The sequence below is a fragment of the Pectinophora gossypiella genome, chromosome 21 (genome assembly GCF_024362695.1).
Source record: "Pectinophora gossypiella chromosome 21, ilPecGoss1.1, whole genome shotgun sequence".
Taxonomy (NCBI): Eukaryota; Metazoa; Arthropoda; class Insecta; order Lepidoptera; family Gelechiidae; genus Pectinophora; species Pectinophora gossypiella.
Genome location: NC_065424.1, coordinates 11,007,467 through 11,030,395, shown reverse-complemented (window position 1 = coordinate 11,030,395; position 22,929 = coordinate 11,007,467). Strand labels below are relative to the sequence as shown.

General features: G+C 38.3%; 1 protein-coding gene across 1 annotated transcript in view; it reads left to right on the top strand.

Annotated features, from left to right (window-relative positions):
• Positions 1-22,929, top strand: part of LOC126376584 (orexin/Hypocretin receptor type 1-like) — a 158,524-nt gene that overhangs the window by 116,991 nt on the left and 18,604 nt on the right. Inside the window, exons 3-5 of the mRNA XM_050024070.1 lie at positions 4,212-4,359; positions 9,896-10,037; positions 14,101-14,213. Of these exons, the coding sequence (XP_049880027.1) occupies positions 4,212-4,359; positions 9,896-10,037; positions 14,101-14,213 (403 nt within the window). The remainder of the gene's footprint in view (positions 1-4,211; positions 4,360-9,895; positions 10,038-14,100; positions 14,214-22,929) is intronic.

Here is a 22,929-nt window from a genome sequence, read left to right as displayed (position 1 = left end):
AAAGAAGAAGAACCCAGCGCCCACATAATATCGTCCATCATGCTGGATTGGACAAAAGAACAAAACCAAAGGTCAAGAGCCAAGAAGCAGGTTCGAATCCAGCACAGGCCTAAACCAATGATTGTCCGATTTGTTTCGAATTCATGTTTGGATCATAAATGATTATCACGTGCTCAGCGGTGAAGGAAAACATCGTGAGGAAACCCACATACCCGAGAAATGCATGGGCTGGTTATCCTTTCGCGGGTTGGAAAGTCAGATAGGCAGTCGCTTCTGTAAAAAATCGGACCTGTCAAATCTTCAGGTTAGGTAAGCGGACCTCGTGAAAAACGGGATAATGCTAGGGATTATGATGTTGAATATGACACGATTCCTATATGTTTCTTCGACATTCCCGTGAAGGTATTCAGCTAACATACATACACATACATAAACTCACGCCTATTTCCCACCGGGGTAAGCAGAGACTATAGAATTCCATCTGCTTCGATCCTGACACACTTCTCTTGCTTCCTCCACATTCAGCTAAGAGCGTTCTGTTTTTACACCGGCTTCCGGTTCAGTGTATAATTACATACCAACATTACTAAATTTACATAACTTGCGGAGTTATAAACCTATATAAACTTAAACAGAGTTGGAATTTATTTCTCGAACCACTTCGCTTCCTAGAATCGGAATAATGAGACGAACAGTTTGTAATTATTAGCTTTAGCACTTACGTGTTAGTTGCTACTGCTTACGTTAGGCGATTCCAGTAAGGGTGGGGCCACACGGTGCGTTGTGCGGTGTGTGCGGTGCGATAGTACATCACAAACTCACAACGTACAACGCACCATCGTTTGTGCGGCCTTAGTCGTAGGTCACACCCTACACACTTCATACAATCCTCGTTTTACACAGTTACTACACACTGTGTGTGTGACGTCTTGACTCCCATACGATTGAAAACTTAAGTAAGACCGAGGGGGGTGGGGTAAGCATGGCTCAGCCGCTGGTGGGGAGTGGAGAGTTGCCGTTCTATACGTATTATTCTTTATTCTATGCTTACGTGTTGAAGTTTATTTTTTTTTCGTTACATGATTTGGGTTTTGGGTTAATTTATCAACGTCATGAGGTGATATCATTGATGTCATATTATGTTACTATAGGGTCTAACTAACCGGGTGAGAGCCTTTTGCGCTCCTCATTTGTCCGGCCAAGTAGTTAATACCATCTGCGGCAAATCTACAATAAGTCACGTAAAAAAAAAGACCAACGCGTAACACATAAGTGAATCATTTAGAGATAAAGTGTGGAGGATTGTAATGGCGACATAGCGCCATCTGAGGCATTATATTTTGTTGTAAAGGATTAGAAGTGCTATAAAAACAAAAATCATAGTAACTGTTAGTTCTACTGCGCATCCTTAGACCTGTTAAATGTCCTACATTTTATACAGGCTGAGTTTTCTGCGCTCATTTATTCGACCTTGTAGAATCGGAATCATTTATTCAACGTAATTTTCATAGATAAACTTGTTGAAGGTCAATTTAACATTTTTGAATCTACGTCATTTCGCGAGGTGTTATGGCTGAAGAGAAGAAACGACAAGAAACTGCAACAGCAACTTTTTTAAATCATTACAAATTATTTTATAACTAGAGGATAGTTAATCGACTAATCTACAACAAATCATGCCAATAAAAACCGTATTAGTTCTAAAGTAATGACAGCATTGCAATGTCGCGTCTCGTATTGAGCCGCTAGAAGCCCTATGTACTTACTTCCAGCAGTAACTAACGCGTCCACTCAATGCGAGCGCGCGTGCGTTGTAAACAAAGCGTTGCGACGTCGTAACGCATGGACAACGTCTGTGTGGCCACACCCTAATAGTCAGAGATGACAGCATGGGAGTGTCATATTGACAAGGATATAAATAGTCTTATTTTAAGAATAGGCTAGTCTCTAACTAGTCAAATTAGTTACATTTTACTAAACGTCAAAACATGAAATTATTGGCTGCCTATTGTGCTTATGTTTTATTCGTTTGTTTATGTCCTTTGTATATATATATGTTGTTGTGCAATAAAGTATTATTGATTGATTGTATGATTGAAATTACTATGAAAAAGCAACCGGTGATGCCATAGAAAAACGTGTCATAATATTAAATTTTTCTTTATTAAAATTCATAAGGTAGTCAAATAAAAAAAAAGAAAACGTTTTACTCATGTTTGTATCTGTTTTTACTTAGTAATCAGAATTTCATAATTTATCTTTGATTTAGGAGACTATCTATTGATCGTTGTCTAAAATAGACTTTGTCCTAAGAAAATAAAGTTAAGTCGTTGTAATCAGACTTGTCTGGGGCCTTTGACTGCTGAATAACCCAGACGCAATAGTTGCTGGGGCCTACCATCAACCTGATAAATCCATAACCCCAAATCATAGATACGATGATGTATCACATATCTATATCTGTATATTTTCAGTTCTATACTTTTAAGATGAAAAACCCTCTTGATATCAACTCAGAATCATAAGCTATATCATCCCTCTCAGTATTCGTTACGATGTCACTTACACCCTGTACAAGTATGTACAGTCATGAGCAATATAATGTACCCACTTTAGGACTCTGTCGTACTAACGTATTTGACATTTAGTGAGACTTACAGTTCAATTTGTCAAAAAAGTTAATGTGACATGGTACCAATGTGTATACATATTAATGCTCGTGACCGTACAGGTAGCCATATAAGTACATGTGGGTATTAATGACATTGTATCGACTACTGAGAGGGATGAGTCAGACCATGATTCTGGGTTGATATCAAGTGGAATTCGCTGTCGAAACATTCGTGCCATTTTTTGTGTTTTTTTAATTAAGTATTTTCAGTTCCATGGTCTGAATCGTTCCTCAAAGTTTTCGTTACGATGTCACTAACATCCTATATATACAAATAAATTATTTATTAAATAAAAATACATAAACAAGTACATTCCATCCAACTACAATTGTATCAACACACATATTATTAAAATCAAAACATAAAAAAGGGATAAAAAGCTATAAATAAAAAATGTCCTCCAGCTCACCACATCGAGGCAAAGTCCCCAGAACACTGGCCACGTTGCCCCTCTGCACCGCCAAACTGACCCTTTTTCCTGTATATATCATATACAATGACAATGATGTATACATTATAATTATATATGTCATATTATATTATAGTCATGATCATTTATTGACCAATGAAAGACAATAATAATAGATAATGGAGAATGCTACTTCGACAAAAGCGTGGCTCATGAATAAATGATGATGACTACACACTATAGCCAGTACACGAGTCATGTCAGAGCATTGATATTCTTGTATTATTGTTTGGCCTTTGGCAACTCAATAACCGTCACAATCCACACGAGGAAAAAAAAATAATCATAAAGTCACTAACGCAGAGTTATTATTATAGATAGATGCCACGGGCGCACAGCTGGTGCGACCGAAAGACAGGATGTCTTCTTAAAATTGTAGATACAAATACAAATATAAGGAACGTTTCCAGTTCTTAGGTAGCTACTGTTCTCGTGACTTCGTTCGCGGACGGAAAATGTGCTGAAGGCTCCTTTCTCAAGGTCTGGATACTACAGAGATTCTTTTACCGAGAAGTCCAAGCACTTGTGAAATGATTTGCCTTCTGATACGAGTTTCAGGCATTCGAAGTCATTGGCTATATTCAAAACTAAACTTCACTATTTTTCCTTGGCCAAATCATCGTCTTGCAACTAATATTTTATTTTTACTTATGTGTACCAATGTATGTATATATTTATAGTCTGTGTAATATATATATTTAATATATATGATTGTGTATATTATATAAAATGTGTCTATTATAATTATTTTACTTAATTGCGCGCTACACTGCAGTTGTACAAATGTACTATATCCTTTGACGATGGTTGTCTGGAAGAGATTGCTCTTAGCGATAAGGCCGCCATTGCCTTTGCCGCTTTTTCTTAGAATAAGTTTATCCTGTAAACATTTTGTAAATTTGTGTGCAATAAAGTGTTTTATTAGTATTATACTTTATTGCACCAAAATAAAAAGAAATAATTACAAAAAAAAAACCACTTAACTAGGTATACATATATAGATGGTATTGTAGATGGTTCTGTTTGTAATGAAATGAATGTTGAACTAATTGTTGTTTCTTCTTTTGCAGTCAGTGTCGGTGACAGTGTCAGTTCTGACCCTGACCTTCATATCAATGGACCGCTGGTATGCCATCTGCTTCCCTCTGAAGTTCAACTCCACTACTGGAAGAGCCAAGACCGCCATTTTTGTCATCTGGACCATATCTCTTATATTTAGTAAGTGTGTTATTTACTTATTTATTAATCGAAACCCGATACCCGACTTACACTAATGAGTTATTAATTACTTGGTTTTATTACCGTTTTCCTATCTGAATTCAAATTCAAAACATTATGTATACGTTTTTACAATAAAATACCAGATAATATTTTAAATTTGTCAGAGAATAAATTTAAAGCTCACGTGAAGCTTACTTTATGAAAAAAGCTTATTATAAGATTAATGATTACCTAAATGATAAAAATGTCTGGTATTGAATGTGTTCCTCTAGTTATTAAATAACTTGTAATGTAGCCTCATTGATTTAAAAGATGTGTTGCTGTTGCAGTTTCTTGTCATTTCTTCTCCTCAGCCATAACACCTTGCGAAATGACGTAAATTCCAAAATGTTACATTGACCTTCAACAAGTTTATCCATGATAATTACGTTGAATAAATGATTCTGATTCTGAAAAATATCTTTATTCCGTAGGCAACATACGTATAGATACACTTTGAATCGTCATTTTTTACATAACGAACGTCTCATCCGCCTTAAACTACTGCAGCTTCTCAAAACCTGTATAGCCGGGGAAAAGAATCTGCAAGAAAAACCTCGGCACAGGGCACTAGGCGTTCCTTTTTTAAAACCATAAAAGAAAATAAAATGATACAATTCAGTAATTTGGCTGTCTAATATCAGTTCCCAGACACCTAATCCCATGCATTCATACATACATACATACATAAACTCACGCCCGTAATCCCTAATGGGGTGGGCAGAGCCACAAGTAATCAAAAACAACTTGCAGCCACTGTTGATACGATGTCGTTAGCTGGATATGATGAACCTTATGGTGATAAGGGATCAGCCTATCGCCCATAACATTAGTCCATCATGTTAGAGGACACAATCCCTCTGTCGGTTTTTACGACATGCCCGGGAAGACAAGCAGCTGAACGTTTTCTATGTTTTTTATTTGCTCCCAGAACAGCAAAGAAGCCATGCATTCATATCTTCTAGATAATCACTAATCTTATAATAAGGATGCGGGAATCGCTGGATGTGGGCGGCAGAGGATCCGCCCTGCTAGCATTTCCTTCCTCTTTCCATTTTTTGCGATCCATCAGAGCTCACATCGAATAAAATTATCAATCGATTCAATAAATTATGTTGAAACCGATAAGTTTGCTTTTTTCCTAACATGCGTGTCACGTGATTTTGTTCGTATTTTAACATAACGACATGACTTATCTGGGTTCACATTTTAGCACCAATCGACAAAACGACATAATTATATTGCCAGAATCGATAAAAAGATCGTGACAAAATTTTATCTCGTTAGGCCCGCTGCGAGTACTCCCCGGCCTAATTAGATAATCTCCAATATATATCCAACGACCTGTGGTCCAGTGGTTGCGCGTTGGACTCATGATCCGTAGGTCCCGGGTTCGACTCCCAGTGGGGACATATCACAAAAAATACTTTGTGGTTCCTAGTTTGGTTAGGACATTACTGGTTGATCACCAGATTGTCCGAAAGTAAGATGATCCGTGCTTCGGAAGGCACGTTAAGCCGTTGGTCCCAGTTATTACTTACTGATGTAAATCAGTAGTCGTTACATGAGCCAAGTCAGGGTCCTTTGGCGGCTTTAGTAACCCTGACACCAGGGTTCATGAGGTTGGTACTCCACCTCACAACCCACACGATAGAACAAAAAGCAAAACAAAAAAATACCTGTCACTTTCTTATTCCCCGTAAAGGAGAGAGACGGGTAATCGACAGGTATAAATTTATGGTAACACACGTCAATTTAGACACAAATCCAAAACTACTCTCTAAAAATTTTACATTGGCTAATAACCCGACAGAATTAAGTTTACAGCATAAGTCAATTAAGGGTTAGGTATTCAATCATTTACTCATTTTTTTCACAATTAACAGCTGTCAATCATTTGTCCCTTTCCTTTTCGACGGATACGAAAATGGCAGGTTTATCTTAAAATAAAAAGAGATGATGTCTACAGGAATTAGCACCAATTATAAAAAAAAATAACTTAATGTGGCCCGTCCTTTGGGCATAGATTACGTATTATGTAGTCTCCTCCGGGAACAAAAATCGAGATTAAGTCTACAAGCAAGATTAAATTGGGTCGTTAATTACGTGTTTTTTTTCTTATTACGCCATTTTGTTTTCATTTGCAGGTAAAATTGCGTTTCGTTCATTTCAGAGCTGATAAATATTTAATCTTCTTCTTTTGTATGGGCGTGACTTCGACGACCAACCTTTTTAATACTGTTTGGGTCTTGTACTGGACTGTGTATTGACTGAGGTGGGAGGAATTAAGATTTTCCTCATTCAGCGCTTACCGCTATCGACCCACTAGGGTCGATTAATTCTTACACATATTATCCTTTCAGACCCGAGGTTCGCGCCCAACTGGACACCCTCAAGCGTGTTGTCATAAATTTAGTTAATGCCATTTTGTGGTAAATCTAAAATAAGTCACAACAAAAAGAAAATGGTGGGAGGAAGAGGTTATTCTTCCAACCAAATGTAAACACCAGATTGTTCTATAAAACTGTTTTTTTAATAATTTAGAACTAACAAAACTTTGATTTAATACAGTATGTTAGTGACATCGTAACGAATACTCAGGGGATGATTGAGCTCATTATTCTGAGTTAATATCAAGTGGAATTCCGTCGCAAAGTATGGAACTGAGAATAATTAAACAGCACTAAAAACATTAATTTTCCGACAGGAAATTCCACTTGATATCAACTCAGAATAATGATCTGAATCATCTCCCTTAGTATTCGTTACGATGGCACTGCCTGATGGCTGTGTGATGTGATTGCCTTTGATTCAGGCAAGGCCACAATAGGCAAACCAACTAGTCAAATCAGTTACTTTTGACTAAACGTAAAAGCACGTAAACACGTTGTATGAAAAATCACATTGTGATGTTATAGAAAACGGGATAAAACGTCGGACTTATGATTACGTTTTTCTTGCGTAAAATTCATAAATAAGCTGAAAAAAAAAGGAAATGTTTTACGTAATTTTTAGGTCAGTCTTTACTTAGTAATCAGAATTTCATAATTTATCTTCAACCTAGTACACGACCCTATTACGCCATAAAAAATAAAATAAAAATAAAATCAAAAAAATTAAAATAAATGAATAAAAATTAAAAATAGTAAATTGTGAATAAATAAATTATAATAATGATAAATATTATATCTACACCAAAGGGAGTCACCGTTCTTTACGTAGTAAGTACTATACTTTATCTTTAAAAGTACTTATAGGAGAATTCAGTAAACTTCCATTAATAACCATTGGCGTTTCACATCAAACAATTTTGATAAGATAATAATCTATTTACCTGCTCGAAATTAATTTTACCATGAAATTAATTTGGCTTTGGGAGATAATACACACGTTCAAAGGATATTTATCAAAACACGAGACAAAGGATCAAAGACTGTGTCAGGTGGATTACCAACCCCATCAACCCTGGTGTCAGGGTTACTATTGAGCCGCCAAAGGCACCTGACATGGCTCATGTAACGACTACTAACTTACATCAGGGCGCAATGGCTTAACGTGCTTTCCGAAGCACGGATCATCTTACTTTCGGACAATCAGGCGATCAGCCTGTAGTGTCGTTACCAAATTAGGGATCACAAAGTGATGTTAGTGATATGACCCGACCGAGATTCGATCCCGGCACCTCCGGATCCAAGTTGAATATGTCTGTTATCCATGAAATTAGATGGTTTAACGAAGACAAACTTTACAGTGCCATCTATATTGCTTTTGAGGAACTTAGTCTGAAAAGTCCCTCATTTTTAGACAGGGATATTAAAAAAAAAAATCATTTATTTTCAGACTACAGTCCATAGATATGTTAGTATGACTAACTTACATGCTATGTTAGTAACAAGTAATGTAGATAATATAATAAGCAGATGGGCAACCTCACCGTGCGCTCGGGCGCAACACGATACGATATGTCACTAACAAGTGACATCGTAACGAAAACTTTGAGGGATGATTCAGACTATGATTCCGAGTTGATTCAATATCGAGTAGAATTTTCCGTCGCTAAAGTATGGAACTGCAAATAATAAAAAAAAAATGTTCATGAATTTTCCGACATGAAATTCCACTTGATATCAACTCCGAATCATGGTCTGAACCATCCCCCTCAGTATTCGTTACGTTGTCACTAACACCCACACCTACGTCTATGGTTACCTGTATGTACTTATACGGGGTGTAAGTGACATCCTAACAAACTGAGAGGGATGATTCAGCTCATTATTCTGAGTTAATATCAAGTGGAATTTTTCATCGCAAAAGTATAGAATTGAATAAAATAAAAAAAATAAATAAAAATTAATCATCAATTTTGCGACAAAAAATTCCACTTGATATTAACTCAGAATCATGGTCTAAACCATCCCCTTTAGTATTCGTTACGATGTCACTGACACCCTGTATGTATAACTTCAAAAGGTTTGCATTCTTGTTTTCCATTTTACCTTTCTTTGTTAACAGATTATTTACAATTGGGCAGTCCCCTTTGATTAAAATTTGTTACATTTAAATACCTAACTGTTTACTTGAAGCCGTAGCAGCCCAGTTGGTGAACGCTAGCCTCTCACTCTGAGGTCGCAGGTTCGAATGCAGCACAGGCCTAAACCAATGACTGTCGAATTTGTTTTCGAATTCATGTTTGGAACATAAATGATTGTCACATGCTCAGCGGTGAAGGAAAACATCGTGAGGAAACCTACATTCCCGAGATATGCATTTTCAAAGGTATGTATGTCACCTAACCTGTATTGGGCCGCTTTTCCCGTCGCGGGTTGGAAGGTCAGACTGGCAGTCGCTTCTGTAGAAAACCGGACCTCCGGAGTCCTGAATATTTGACAGGTCCGGCTTACCGTAAGCGGACCCTGTGAAAAACGGGATAATGCTAGGATGAATGCGGTTTACTTGCAGATAAACTCGAAAATAGAAGGCACGATAAGCCGCAAAAGTTCAATCAATTTCTTGCAATGTAATAAATTAACTGGTTGCACTTAAGACCTCCTGTAGGCTCTGCACGATAACCGCGCCGGGCGCGGCGTGTTTTATATTGAGGCCTTCGACCAATACCCGTTTGACGTCCATCTACGTAGATAGCATTCGTATCGTTTATTGGTCGAAGCGCTTAATATAATTCGCGCCGCGCGCGGCGCGGTTGTCATGCAGACCCGCAGGCAGGCGGCAGGTTATATTTCGTTTCTGTAATATACCAAAATAACTACAAAAACATTAGTTTAATAATTATGACAACTAATGCTTCATAATTTCACCACTGTTCTTTGATTCTACTGAAACAGTAGGTTTATTTCAATACACGTACATGAACAAGACTTGTAATAATAAGGGTTAGGTTAGGTTAGGTTAGAATTTTGACAACGTCCCCATCAGGGACCTCTGGCTGGTGAGGCGTGGAGTCTGATACACCTTTGATGTTGTACTTTTTCAACAGACGCTCCAGAACTAGTGGTCCTGACCACGGTGCAGACAGTTCCTCTGCGCTTCGAGCTGCAGTACCTGGTCCAGTGTATGGCCACCTGGTCTTCACAGAGCGACCTCGTTTGGCATGTCATCAAGGTTCTCTTCATTTACACGTAAGTACTTTTTACCCATACCTACCTCTGTGGTCCAGTGGTTGAGCGTTGGTCTCACGATCCTGAAACGATCACGAGTTCGAAATCGCATACCAGCCCTTGGCCACCATTCAGTAACAGCCTTAGTCTATCTGTCGTCTTCCCGTCTTGTCAAATGTCCTGCCCATGTCCACTTAAGCCTATTTTATAAATTAATGTGTTCTTTCGTGAGCGTGCCATAAGTAAGTACCAATCCGCACTGGGCCCGTGTGGTGGTTTAAGGCCCGATCTCCCTATCCATCCATAGGGAAGGCCCGTGCCCCAGCAGTGGGGACGTTAATGGTCTGGTGATGACACACATATACAACGATACATAAATACATTATATCTAAAGAATTTCGCATGGACAGGAGGAGGACTCGATAGTCTAATGGTTAACACGCTCGTCCCGACTTAACAAGAGCTGCGGGTTCGAGGCCTGTCTGAGTCATTTTTTTTTCGAATAAAAATACAATCTCTTCGTACCGAAAAAAGGGATGATTCAGACCATGATTGTAAGGTGATCTCAAGTTTAATTTCCTGTCATACAATTTATGAAAGTGTTATTTTTAAATTATTTTCAGTTTCATACTTTTGCGACGGAAAATTTCACTTGATATCAACTATCAAAATCATGGTCTGAATGATCCCTCAAAGTTCTCGTTACGATATCACTAACACCCTGTACACTTAGTGACTTAGTGTTTTTTATTTATTCTATGACTATGCGAAGCTAGGTCGAACCGTCGTCGCATTTATTTGGAATACAAAGTAAGTAAGTATTTATTTGTCTTAAAAACGCCTTAATTAAAATATTTATCAAAGGAAACCTAGCCTCACCTTTTGAGGCCTTTTTAATTGAAAATTCTTAAAATTATTCAACCTTGTCTAATTATTCGGCACAAGAAATCTATTTAGGGTCCAATTAAATTGGGTACTTACACAATATTAATTTACTGTTTTGTATTATATTCATTAGGGATTAAATAATTAATCACTGAAATTTTATGATCATTAGTAGAACTTCTAAGGCCCTGTGCTGAGGTTTTTTTAGCAATTACTTTTCCTGGCAATATAGTTGGAGAAGCTGCCTAGGGGGACTTGGGCCTCAGGGTTTAGCAATCAATACTCAGGGCTCTGCTCAGGGCGTCGTCGCCTGAGAGGTTAACGTCTGAGAATAGTATCCACCGGTCGAAAGTAAAAGGTGGTAGGCAGTACTAGTGTTCCTTTTCTGCACTATCCCGCTATCCATACTATAATGATTTTTGAATTTTATTTTAAATGTTTAATTTTTATTTGGTGGACATGTTAACTAAGTATTAATTATTTTCTTTTATTATAACTTTTCCTTTTAATTTTAAGTTAAGGGCAATGTTATTTTTATTTTTAAGTTGACATAAGCTTTTTTATTTTTTGTTTTTGTTCATTGACATTGATTATTACTATTGTATTGGGAGATATGCCTGTAATGATAATATTATAAGACGGAAACTATTATACTACACAAAGGTGTCAGAGCTAGAAGCTGCCGGGACCATCTCACTGTCGGATAATCAGGTGATCAGCCTGTAATGTCCTAACCAAACTACCAATTCAAACGGCCAATTCCTTGACTTCCCTATAAGACACGACGTTAACCTTTTCTTTAATCTGTTCCATGTAAGCTCTTCTTGGTCTTCCCCTTCCTCTCTTTCCTTCTAGCTTTCCTTCTATGATGTTTTTAATGAATTTGTCGTGTCTGGTGTCCAATCATCTTGCCTCTTCTGTCCTCAATAATTCTCAGTATTTGTCTCTTTTCCCTTACTCTTACTAGCACTTCCTCATTTGTAACCCTTTCTGTCCAACTTATTCTTTCCATCCTCCTCCAACACCACATTTCAAAGGCCTCGAGTCTCTCTCTGTCCTCTGTCTCTCTGTGTCTAACCAAACTAGGGATCACAAAGTGATTTTTTGTGATATGTCCCTGCCGGGACTGGAACTTTGTACTGATGGCATATCTACCTTGTTTCTATGATCTGTGTCTATCCATAATGAGACTACGTTTAGAAACTTGCTGCATCTATTATCCTGTTTAGTTAAGAGGGTGAGCTGAGTCAATGCACGTATATGTATTGTGTATGTAAAAGGGATCCACTCTGTTACCGGTTGGGTTATTAGTCAAGGTCCCAACTTAACCACATAATGAACAAACAAATCACTAATGAAGGTTCAACGTAATGAACGACAAACATTATGCCTCGGTTACGATTTACTTCCTAGTTGAATTAACGTGGCTAGTTAAATAAATACATTATGCCTTTTTTATCATCCTGTAGGAAATAGGCATATACGTAGTGAAGTGAGAATACTATGGAAAGATAAAGAATGGGAATTTGATTGTTTATGGTATGAAAGGAGGATGGTTAATGAATGGGACGTAAGGCAGTTTAAAAAGTAAGAAAGGGGAGTCTATGGTGCGATGTCGGTCGGGTTAGAGGATTTTGTTATAAAATAAGGAATAAAGATATTTAAAATATCCCGTGTTATTTCTTTATCCCATATGTATGTATGAATTGTATGAATTTAGAATTAGAACTAATATTTTTGCATGGTAAAGATTATCAACTAAATAGTTTAAAAGCGATTTTGGCTGTCAATAAATGTCATGATGTCACTTACAGCATGTACAAGTACTTACAAATAACACCCATTTCATATTAACTCAGAATCATGGTCTGAATCATCCCCCTCAGTATTCGGTAAAATGTCACCAACACCCTGTATTTGTACAAAATTTTCCTGTTCCTAAAGGTTGCCTGGAAGAGACTGCATGAGCAATAAGGGCGCCTGTTGTGCCTTTCTGTATTTTGTGTCCATTGTAATAACTCTATACCATCAATAAGTTAAACCATCACCTACATAAATGGGGCTTAAAGGCGTCGCCACACTGTGAATGTGGTCACCCGGATGAAACCCTATCTCACATAGTGAACGAGTGCCCTCTGCACCGGTTCCCAGGTGGCATAGCCGAGCTGCACTGTGTGACGGATGCGGCAGAGATTTGGTTAGGGCAGCTTCAGCTGGATATTTGATCCACGCAGGATATTTTATTTTTGTCTGCCATACGCAATAATAATAATAACTCTAGATAAAATTAGTATTTTATCTATCTTTTTTTAACAATTACTTACGTAATTAAAGCACATAATAACGGGTTCTTCATCATCATCATCAATTTAAGAGCCACGCTCTTGTCGGTGTAGCATCGGGTTAACGGGTTCTTACCGCGTTTAAATGGGGATATGAGACTATACTTACGTATACACTTAGCGCAAAATATAATGTATGTCTACCCCTAAGGGGATAAAGGCATGTTGCTATGTTATGTTACTTAAAAAAAGACACTGCTGCTGAGGCTGCTTCTCTTCCCGGGCATGTCGTAAAAACCGACAGAGGGATTGTGTCCTCTAACATGATGGACTAATGTTATGGGCGATAGGCTGATCCCTTATCACCATAAGGTTCATCATATCCATCTTTGGACTTCGTATCAACAGTGGCTGCAAGTTGTCTTTGATTACTTGTGGCTCTGCCCACCCCATTAGGGATTACGGGCGTGAGTTTATGTATGTATGTATGTTAAAAAAAGACATTATCGAAGGACTGGCCAAACACAAACAAAGTTAAACAAATGAAATAATATTGGATTTACTGCGAATTCCAGCACATGCCTAATGAATTTCGTATATTTTTTTGGATTTACGTTTGGATTACATACATACATACATACATAAACTCACGCCCGTAATCCCAAATGGGGTGGGCAGAGCCACAAGTAATCAAAGACAACTTGCAGCCACTGTTGATACGAAGTCCTAAGATTACACATTCCCGAGAAATGTGTTTCGGAGGTATGTGACCTTTGGGCTGGTTTTCTCTTCGCGGGTTGGAAGGTCAGACAGGCTGTCATATAAAAAATCGGTCCTGTCAAACCTTCAAGTTAGGTAAGCGGACCCTGTGAAAACGAGAAAACGCTAAGGACATGATGATGATAATTTTGTTTCAGGATACCTCTCTTGTTGATGACGGTGGCGTACTACCAAATTGTTCGAGTTCTGTGGAAGTCACAGAAGATCCCCGGTCACGCTGAGATGCTCAAACTGGCTCCTGCTGAGCAGAGTAAGTAAACAAACAGTATCTGATGATGCATCTTTTAGATGGATATTCTATTTGTAAACGACGTATGGGTTTCTCAAACGGGGAGCGCAGGTTCGAACCAGTACTGAACGTGCATCAATGAGTTATTTTTTTTTTTACCTTTGATGGGTTTGCTCTTGGCCCCAGACTTGCCCGAAGGCATTGATGAGGCCTAAGATGGAGCTCGCCCAGAAGGTGCCTGTTTACTCTGACCTTGAAAGCACCCGGGTTATAATGCATTCGGAAATACAGAAGACGGCAAAGAATTCCACTCCCTAGCAGTGCGCATAATGAAAGACGATGCGAGATGAGGTGTGGATATTTAGTTCATCTTGCGATGGATGTACCTCTGACTACCCCGATTGGGCTATAATCATAAACTGCCTATATACGTCCCACTGCTGGGCACAGGCCTCCCCTCAATCAACCGGAGGGGGGTATGGAGCATACTCCACCACGCTGCTCCACTGCGGGTTGGTGGAGGTGTTTTTACGGCTAATAGCCGGGACCAACGGCTTAACGTGCCCTCCGAAGCACGGAATCATCTTACTTTTTCGGACAATCAGGTGATTCAAGCCTGAAAAGTCCTTACCAAACAAAGGACAGTCTCACAAAGTGATTTCGACCATGTCCCCATCGGGAATCGAACCCGGACCTCCAGATCGTGAGCCTAACGCTCTAACCACTAGACCACGGAGGCTGTTCTGTGGGCTATAATCGTGAGCTTAAATGTTGTGAATTTATGGCAGTTTGTAAAGAACCGTCTTGGCCGGCCTTTTTTGCTAACTTTCAGATTTTTGAAGTGACTTATAGCCTCATTATCGTGAAGTTCGTGTTCCGTCTCAGAATACTTCGGGCAAAATTAGAGTGATGGAGATTAATTTAACACGAAATGACGGACCCCAGGTGGCGAAATACGCACTTATTTTATGTTGATAGATTTATCTTTGGATGTTAACAGCTTCCATAGCTTTACAACAACACTGCTTAAGCCTTCTGCCCTGATTTGATATCCTTAATGTGGATGTTACGGACACTTTGATTAATCGGGATGAAGGATAATAGGATTACGAACGCAGTATATAAAGCGAAGGTTGGTGGTAGGGCTGGCAGAGGAAGACTTACTTAAGGACGTACTTTGACCAAATTCGAGATTTTCTTAGAAAAGGTTCAGCACAATTAACTCAGAATCGGCGAGCGTTTATGAAACGATTGATGAATGTGGAGGAAGCAAGAGAAGTGTGTCAGAATATAAGATTTAATTAAATCCGTGGTCCAGTGGTTTGAGCGCCGGGCTCACGATCCGGAGGTCCCGGGTTCAAATCTCGGTGGGGAAATATAAAAAAAATACTATCTGATCCCTAGTTTGGTCAGGACATTACAAGCTCATCACCTGATTGTCCGACATTAAGATGATCCGGGCTTCGGAAGGCATGTTAAGCCTTTGGTCCCGGTTAGTACTTATTGATGTAAGTACGTAGTCGTTACATGAGTCATGTCAGGGGCTTTTGAAAAGAAAAAAAGAAAAAATATTTATTCGGCATATTTTTTTTGTTTTTCTTTGGCGGCTCAATAGTAACCCTGACACCAGGGTTGATGAGATTGGTAATCCACCGCTTACCCCGGTGGGAAATATATTACATGGTTACTACATTTATACGTAAATTCAGAAGTAAATTCAAAAATGTTACATTGACTTTCAACAAGTTTATCCATGATAATTACGTTGAATAAATGATTCTGATCACCTGATTATCCGAAAGTAAGACGATCCGTGTTTCGGAAGGCACTTTAAGCCGTTGGCCCCGGTTACTATTTACTGATGTAATTGAGTAATCGTTACATGAGTCATGTCGGGGGCCTTTGGCGGCTCAATCATAACCCTGACACCAGGGCTGATGAGGCTGGTATTCCATCTCACAACCTATACGATAAGAAGACCAACACAAGCTCGCGACTATATCCCGGTTAGGGTCAGTCAGGGGTATATCCATCGCAAGATGAACTAAGTACTCACGTCTCACTGAGGTTTTTGTTAGACCAACTTATAAGGTAGTGAGCCGTATCGCCGTCTATTGTAGCGGACCCAACTAGTTGGCCACATAGTTCCGCTCACATGCAACAGATGGCGCCACATTCAATAATGCAGTCTTCAAGCAGTCGTGAAACGCGATATCGAAGTTTACACAGCAAGACGCATATATACAACTTCCAACACAACACTGTTGGATCGTCGATCCCTAGTCAGACTACCAACTTATGGCTAGCGGGGTACTATGCTCAGTTCGGTATCCCGAAAACATCCTTTGGCGGCAGCACACCTTCCCCGCCAAATTATAATGGTCCAGCCAACTTGTATTGAAAACTGAAAAGGACAAATCGCACGAGTAATCGGATTAACTGAACGAAGCGATGTCTAATGAGTTATGAGTTGTCATAGCAACGTCCGGCAGTAATTTACCGGTCTAGTGAACGTAAGAATCGATAGAAGATAAGAAATACCTACAGACTGCTATGATTAGGTAATCAATTTTTAACACAATTGTATATGAACCCCCTCCGGCGCGAAAATCTCCCTGTAAAATACACATTGCGACATGGAAAATGATTAAAACCTATATCTAGACTGGTCCTACATTCTTCTAGCCCATAATTATGTGATGTCCATAAATATTTATAATAAACTGCCTAACATATTAAAAGAAGAAAAAAGTGACAAAATCTTTATTAAAAAAATAAAATTACTTCTAATTAATAAATGTTTCTACAGCACTAGTGAACACCTTATTAATACTGATGTTACAATTTGAAAAAATTCCTTCTCTCTTGTACTTACTTCTATTTTGTTGTGCCCGAAAGGGTCTATGATGAGAAACTCATTATGTAACTTACAAACTTGTACACCATCATAGTATGCAAATAAAGAATATTGAATATATACTTGTGTATAAGTAAATTAGATTAATCGTTTCTAGGGTTAGGTTTAAAATACCAGACAGTATTTTAAATTTGTCAGAAAATAAATTTAAAGCTCATGCGAAACTTACTTTATGTAAACAAGATTAATGATTACCTAAATGTTATAAATGCCTGGTATTAAATGTGTTTCTCTAGTTATTAAATAACTTGTAATGTATACCTGCATTGATTTAAAAGATGTGTTGCTGTTGCAGTTTCTTGTCATTTCTTCTCCTCACGACACATTGCGAAATGATGTAGTTTCAAAAATGTTAAATTGACTTTCAACAAGTTTATGTTTGAAAATTACGTTGAATAAATGATTCTGATTCTTGCTCGTGAAGTTTCTCCTATTACACCGCTTTTAACTAAAGTAAAGTAAAAAAAAAAAGTAAAAATTATTTATTTACCAAATAAAGTAAAATTAACACAAGTTAATAGCGGGCCCTGCACTAGGGTTTCCCCTGTATCGCAGTAGCCCTATGGTATAACATTTTTGCGTAAAGATTAAAAATACAAAGTCCGGTGGAGACTCAGGTACCTATATACATTGAATTAAGAAAATAATAATAATAGGAACATAATGATACATTTTAAATTTATAGAGATCAGGAATTAAACATGTAAGTATTTTAAACTCTAGAAATCTTTAGAATCTTACAATTATAGAGATCAGAAATAAAATTAAAAATAAAAACAAAAATTAAAATTACACAAGACAATATAACAATAACTTTAACAGTGTAGTGTGGGTGCGTGAGGAGGTGTATGTTTGTGTGTGTGAGTGTGTGTATGTGTGTGCGTGTGTGTGTGTGTGTGTGTGTGTGTGTGTGTGTGTGTGTGTGAGTGTGAGTGTGTGTGTGTGTGTGTGTGTGTGTGTCTGTGTCTGTGTGGGTGACCACAGAGATGAGTATTACGATAGAGGCTTTATGATTGCTTCTGTTCGTAAGTAAGATATCGTTGACAACCACTGGCGAACTCTTGTTTTGGCCTGGTATGCATTGCAAAGTTTAATATTACATATATTTACCACCCTGTTGTATATAGCAGCTTGCATGAACTCCGGGAGTTGTCTTGCGAACGACGATTTTACTTGAGGTAATGGGAGTCGGACTGTGCGTTTATCTAGTAGGTCATTGTAGTCTTGAGAAGTAATAACTTTACGGTGCATCGTGAGAGTAGATTTTAGAATAAACAGTTGGCGTACATTTAGTACCCCTGCCTCTGCATATAGTATGTCTGTAGGGTAAAGATATGACTTCTTCAGCATCACCTTCAGAACCGATCTCTGCGCTCGTTCAAGCTCTAACATTTTTGTGACACCCTTTCCACCCCATACGCTATTGCAATATGCTATAACGGATTCGCACAAGGATTGGTAAATCATTCGTAGTATTTTTAAATCTGCAGAGTTTCTTAAAAGTTTCATGACGTAAATCTGTTTTCTAACTCTTCCCCCTAATTGTGTTATATGATGGCTAAAGGATAGGTTTTGGTCGATATGCACCCCAAGGTATTTGATATTTTCTACTCTTTCAATTTCTTCACAGTGACATTGTACGGAGTCGGAACAAGTAGTATGAATTTTTAAGTTAGTTATTAAGCTTGGATTAGTCACTTTGGTCTTATGGAAGCAAATAAATTTAGTTTTTTGAGTATTTAGGGTGAGCAAATTGTTATCTAACCAGTTTTTTACTTTAGCTAGGCCCTGATTAGCGCTTTCGAGAGCAGTAGACCACGACTGACCGTGGAATAAAAGAGCAGTGTCATCGGCATAGCATATAATATCTACGCCGGAATCAAGATGACTAGAGACTATGTCGTTAATATAGAGCTGAAAAAGAGTAGGGCCCAGCACACTACCTTGAGGAACGCCAAATTCTATCGGGAGTTCGTTACTGATATTTTCGTAAACTTTCACACATTGTCGCCGATCTATAAGATAGCTTTCAAACCACGATAGTGGATGGCCTCTAATTCCCGCGAGCTCTAATTTTTTTAAAAGTATTGGTACAGATACGGTGTCGAAGGCCTTAGCTAGATCGAGAAACACTCCCACGCATTTTTGACCACTATCAAGGTATTTACAGATTGATTTAACCAATGACTCGACAGCACTCTCGGTAGACCTACCTCTGCGAAAGCCGTACTGATTGTCAGAAATAATTTTGTGTTTTTCCAGAAAATTTACGAGGCGCTTGTTAACTATTTTTTCAAGTATTTTAGAGATAATGCTTAGGAGAGAAATTGGTCTATAATTTGAAGGTAAGTTCTTTGGGCCGTTTTTGTGAATGGGTACAACAGCGGCTAGTTTCCATTTTTGCGGAAAAACACCGGATGAAATGCTTAAATTGAAAATGTGTGTCAGTGATGGAATTATGGCTTGCCTGATTGCTTTGATTAGCGCAGAGCTAAGTCCATCGATACCGGGGGCACTATCATTACTTAGTTTTAGGATTAAGCTCTCAACTTCAACTTCGTTTGTTGGTTGCATAAAAAGTGACACGTCGATTACATTATTCGTTTTAGTACTGTTTACTAGGAAATCTTGGCTTTTACCAAGTTTATGAAGTAATTTACTAGCTAAAGTTTTACCAATGTTTGCGAAATATTCATTACAAAAGTTTAGGGACTCCTTAGCATTTGGCTTGGCAGATAAGAGATCAACGGATGCATTGGTTTTAGAGGGGCGTTGACTGATGTTCTGAATGACTTTCCATAAGCCTTTTGGATTATTTCTGTTTCGCTCTAATTCACCTGCCTCATATTCATTTTTAAGTTTATGTAATAGTTTTGTCAAATAGTTTCTATATCTAGTATAGACTAATTTGCGCGTTATGTCGTTTGGATGTTTCCTCAAATCTAGGTGGAGTTTGTCACGATGTTGCATGCACCTAACTAAACCAGGTGTGATCCAGGGTTTTAATGTGACTTGAGATCGTCTTAGACGGTTTGTAGTAGTGTGCTTAGCTATCGATTGCGTTACTGTTTCGTTGAAAATATCTACAGCAATATTTACTTCTTGAGCGTCTGTCACGCCAGACCAGTCTGTGTTATTGAGTTCTGAAGCAACTGCTGAAAAATCAATCCTGTGAATGACTTTTTCAAGTTTTTTATGCCTTTTGTTCCTGATATCTGTTCCTAAGATAACGAAATTGTGGTCTGTTATATCCGTTTTACACACGATTCCTAAAGATTTGTATGGCTTGTCCGTCATAAAAATATGGTCAAGGCATGAAGCGTTTCTTGTCGGTTCAGTAATAGCTGGAATTAACCCGGCTTCGGCCAATAGGCATAAGTATTCGGGAGCAGGGTTATCGTTTTGAGTCTCTATGTTTAAAATATTTATATTAATGTCGCCTGTTAGTATTACTGTGGAATTTTCAAGGGATTTTAATGTAGAGCTAAGTGAGTTAAAGAAGAGGTTAGTTTCTTTAAATGACGGTGAGCGATAAATGCCTAGTATTGTTAGAGATTCAGATAATTTAATATTAAGACATTCGGCTTCTTGAAATTTTGGCTCTGTGACTATAGCGCTCCAATCATTTCTAATGTACGCGACCACTCCTCCACACTTATTTTGATTTATCAATGTAGCGTATGACTTATAGCCCGGAATTTGACCGACAATTGCTCCGCCCGCTAGCCAACATTCAGTTAAAATGATTACATCAAACTGTATGTTTAAACGATGAAGAGCCACTAAGAAGTGATTAAAGTTACGCTGAATACTACGCACGTTAAATGTCAACACTTTAAAGTAATAGTTATCCCCCAAAGCTGATTTGCAATCTTCCAGTGGGTTTATTACCCGACATTCAATCGAGAAATGATTATCAATATTGTTTAAAAAATCATTGTTGATTATAGCCATTTGTTATGGAGGTTTAAAAAGTCGTATACAAAAGATATGTTGGTGATAGAATGTCAGGTATAACAGATACATAGAAGCTTTGATAATAAAACTTGTTGTGGCTCTAGGGAATCGAAGATTAGTAGTGCAATAATGACTTACCTGTGGACGTAGTAGCGGGAATGAAAGCATTATATAAGTATTTTGTTCATTCTGTGCGTACAAAGTGAGTTTTGTGGAGTTTGAGTATATTTTGAGTGTGTATGTGTGAGTAAGATGATGTATTCGTTTAGGGTGAATGAAGGCTGAATAGTTTGTAGAAGTGTATTGTAAGGTGTGTGCGTGAAGTATGTTTATAGTAAGAATTAAAAATCGACATAATTGGAATAGAACATATAGTAGTAAAAAAGTAACTCTAATTAGGTGGCACAACTGCACGTGGGCCAACCTTATGGTCCAAATCCTCAGCGTTTTTAATGTGGATAGCAGGTTTCTTGTCTCCTTTGCGGACGTATATCGCGCCGTTTCGGGTCCAACAATATTGAAAGTTGTGTTGACTGGCTCTGCTTCTAGCGTCGCGAAATAACAGTCGTCTTTCTTTGGTCAGCCTCTCATTGAAATAGAGTTTATTTGAGGACCCTGGGATAATGTCTGCTGATGTAATGTTTCGTCTGTTTTTCGCCGCCATGATGAAATCGTCGCGCTTGGATCGACGAATTAACTTTACGACAATTGGCCGAGGCAGTCTGTCTACATTGTTTGATGTCTTCTGTTCTTTGGCTTTAGAAGGACCTGCACGATAAATGTTGTCAATATCAGAATCAATAAGGTCTATTCCCATCTTTTTGGATGTCACCAAGACGATATGGGTCAAGTTCTCGTTGTCAAACTCCGGGACACCTACTATTTCCAGCTCGTTTCTCAGAGAGTGTTGCTGTTCATCGCCGACAGTTTGCTGTAGGGTCTGTATTGAGGTTCTTAAGGAAGATATTTCGTAATCTTTTTCTTTAATTGTGTTCTCGTATTTATCGATTTTTTCATTGTATGACAATGAGACTGAGTTCAATTGGTCTTTTAGGTCTTGTACAGCTTGCTTCAAGACCTCAATCTCGGAGCTCTTTTGGGAAATATCTTTTAATTGTAATTTTATTTCACGAATGTCTGAGATTAAGCTGGACATGTCCCACTGTTCTTGATTAGTGTAAGAGCTATTACCATAGGGCAGTGAGATGTTATCACCCGACATGTCCGCGTCGTGTTGAGGAGTTTTTGATCCCTTACCATCCGGATGCGAGCATTTGCATGTAGAACATATCCAGGTATCTTTATATGCTTTAGAATAAGTTTTAAAGACAGGCTCTGTAACTTGTAAACATTTTAGATCGTATAACAATTTGCATTTCGAACATTCCATATTATATGCGCTTCGAACTCTCTTCCTACAACTAGCGCAGGTGAATGACCCTGACATTTTCGGTTAGCGGGTGGCGAATTCCGGGAAGCGCGAGCGACGGTTGCTGCTTGCGCGGACAACGGGGCACAACGTGGCAACGGAGAGTTTGGCGCCAAAACAGTTTTTTTGCTGTAGCACTTTAATAAACGCAATATTCACTTTTCTTTTTGCACCACACTGTCACATTTATCATTACTTTTATAACTTTATAATATTAAGACTGAATGTAATGTTTTAACTATTAAAAACGATTAAAAACTGGGGAGCGTTCAGAATTACGTATTACCGCCGCGAGCTCCACCGACGAGTCTACTACATCCATTTTCTCTTTTATATCGTGTGGGTTGTGAGGTAGAGTACCGACCTCTTCAACCCTGGTGTCAGGGTTATTATTACTATTGAGGACATTACAGGCTGATCAACTGATCGTCCGA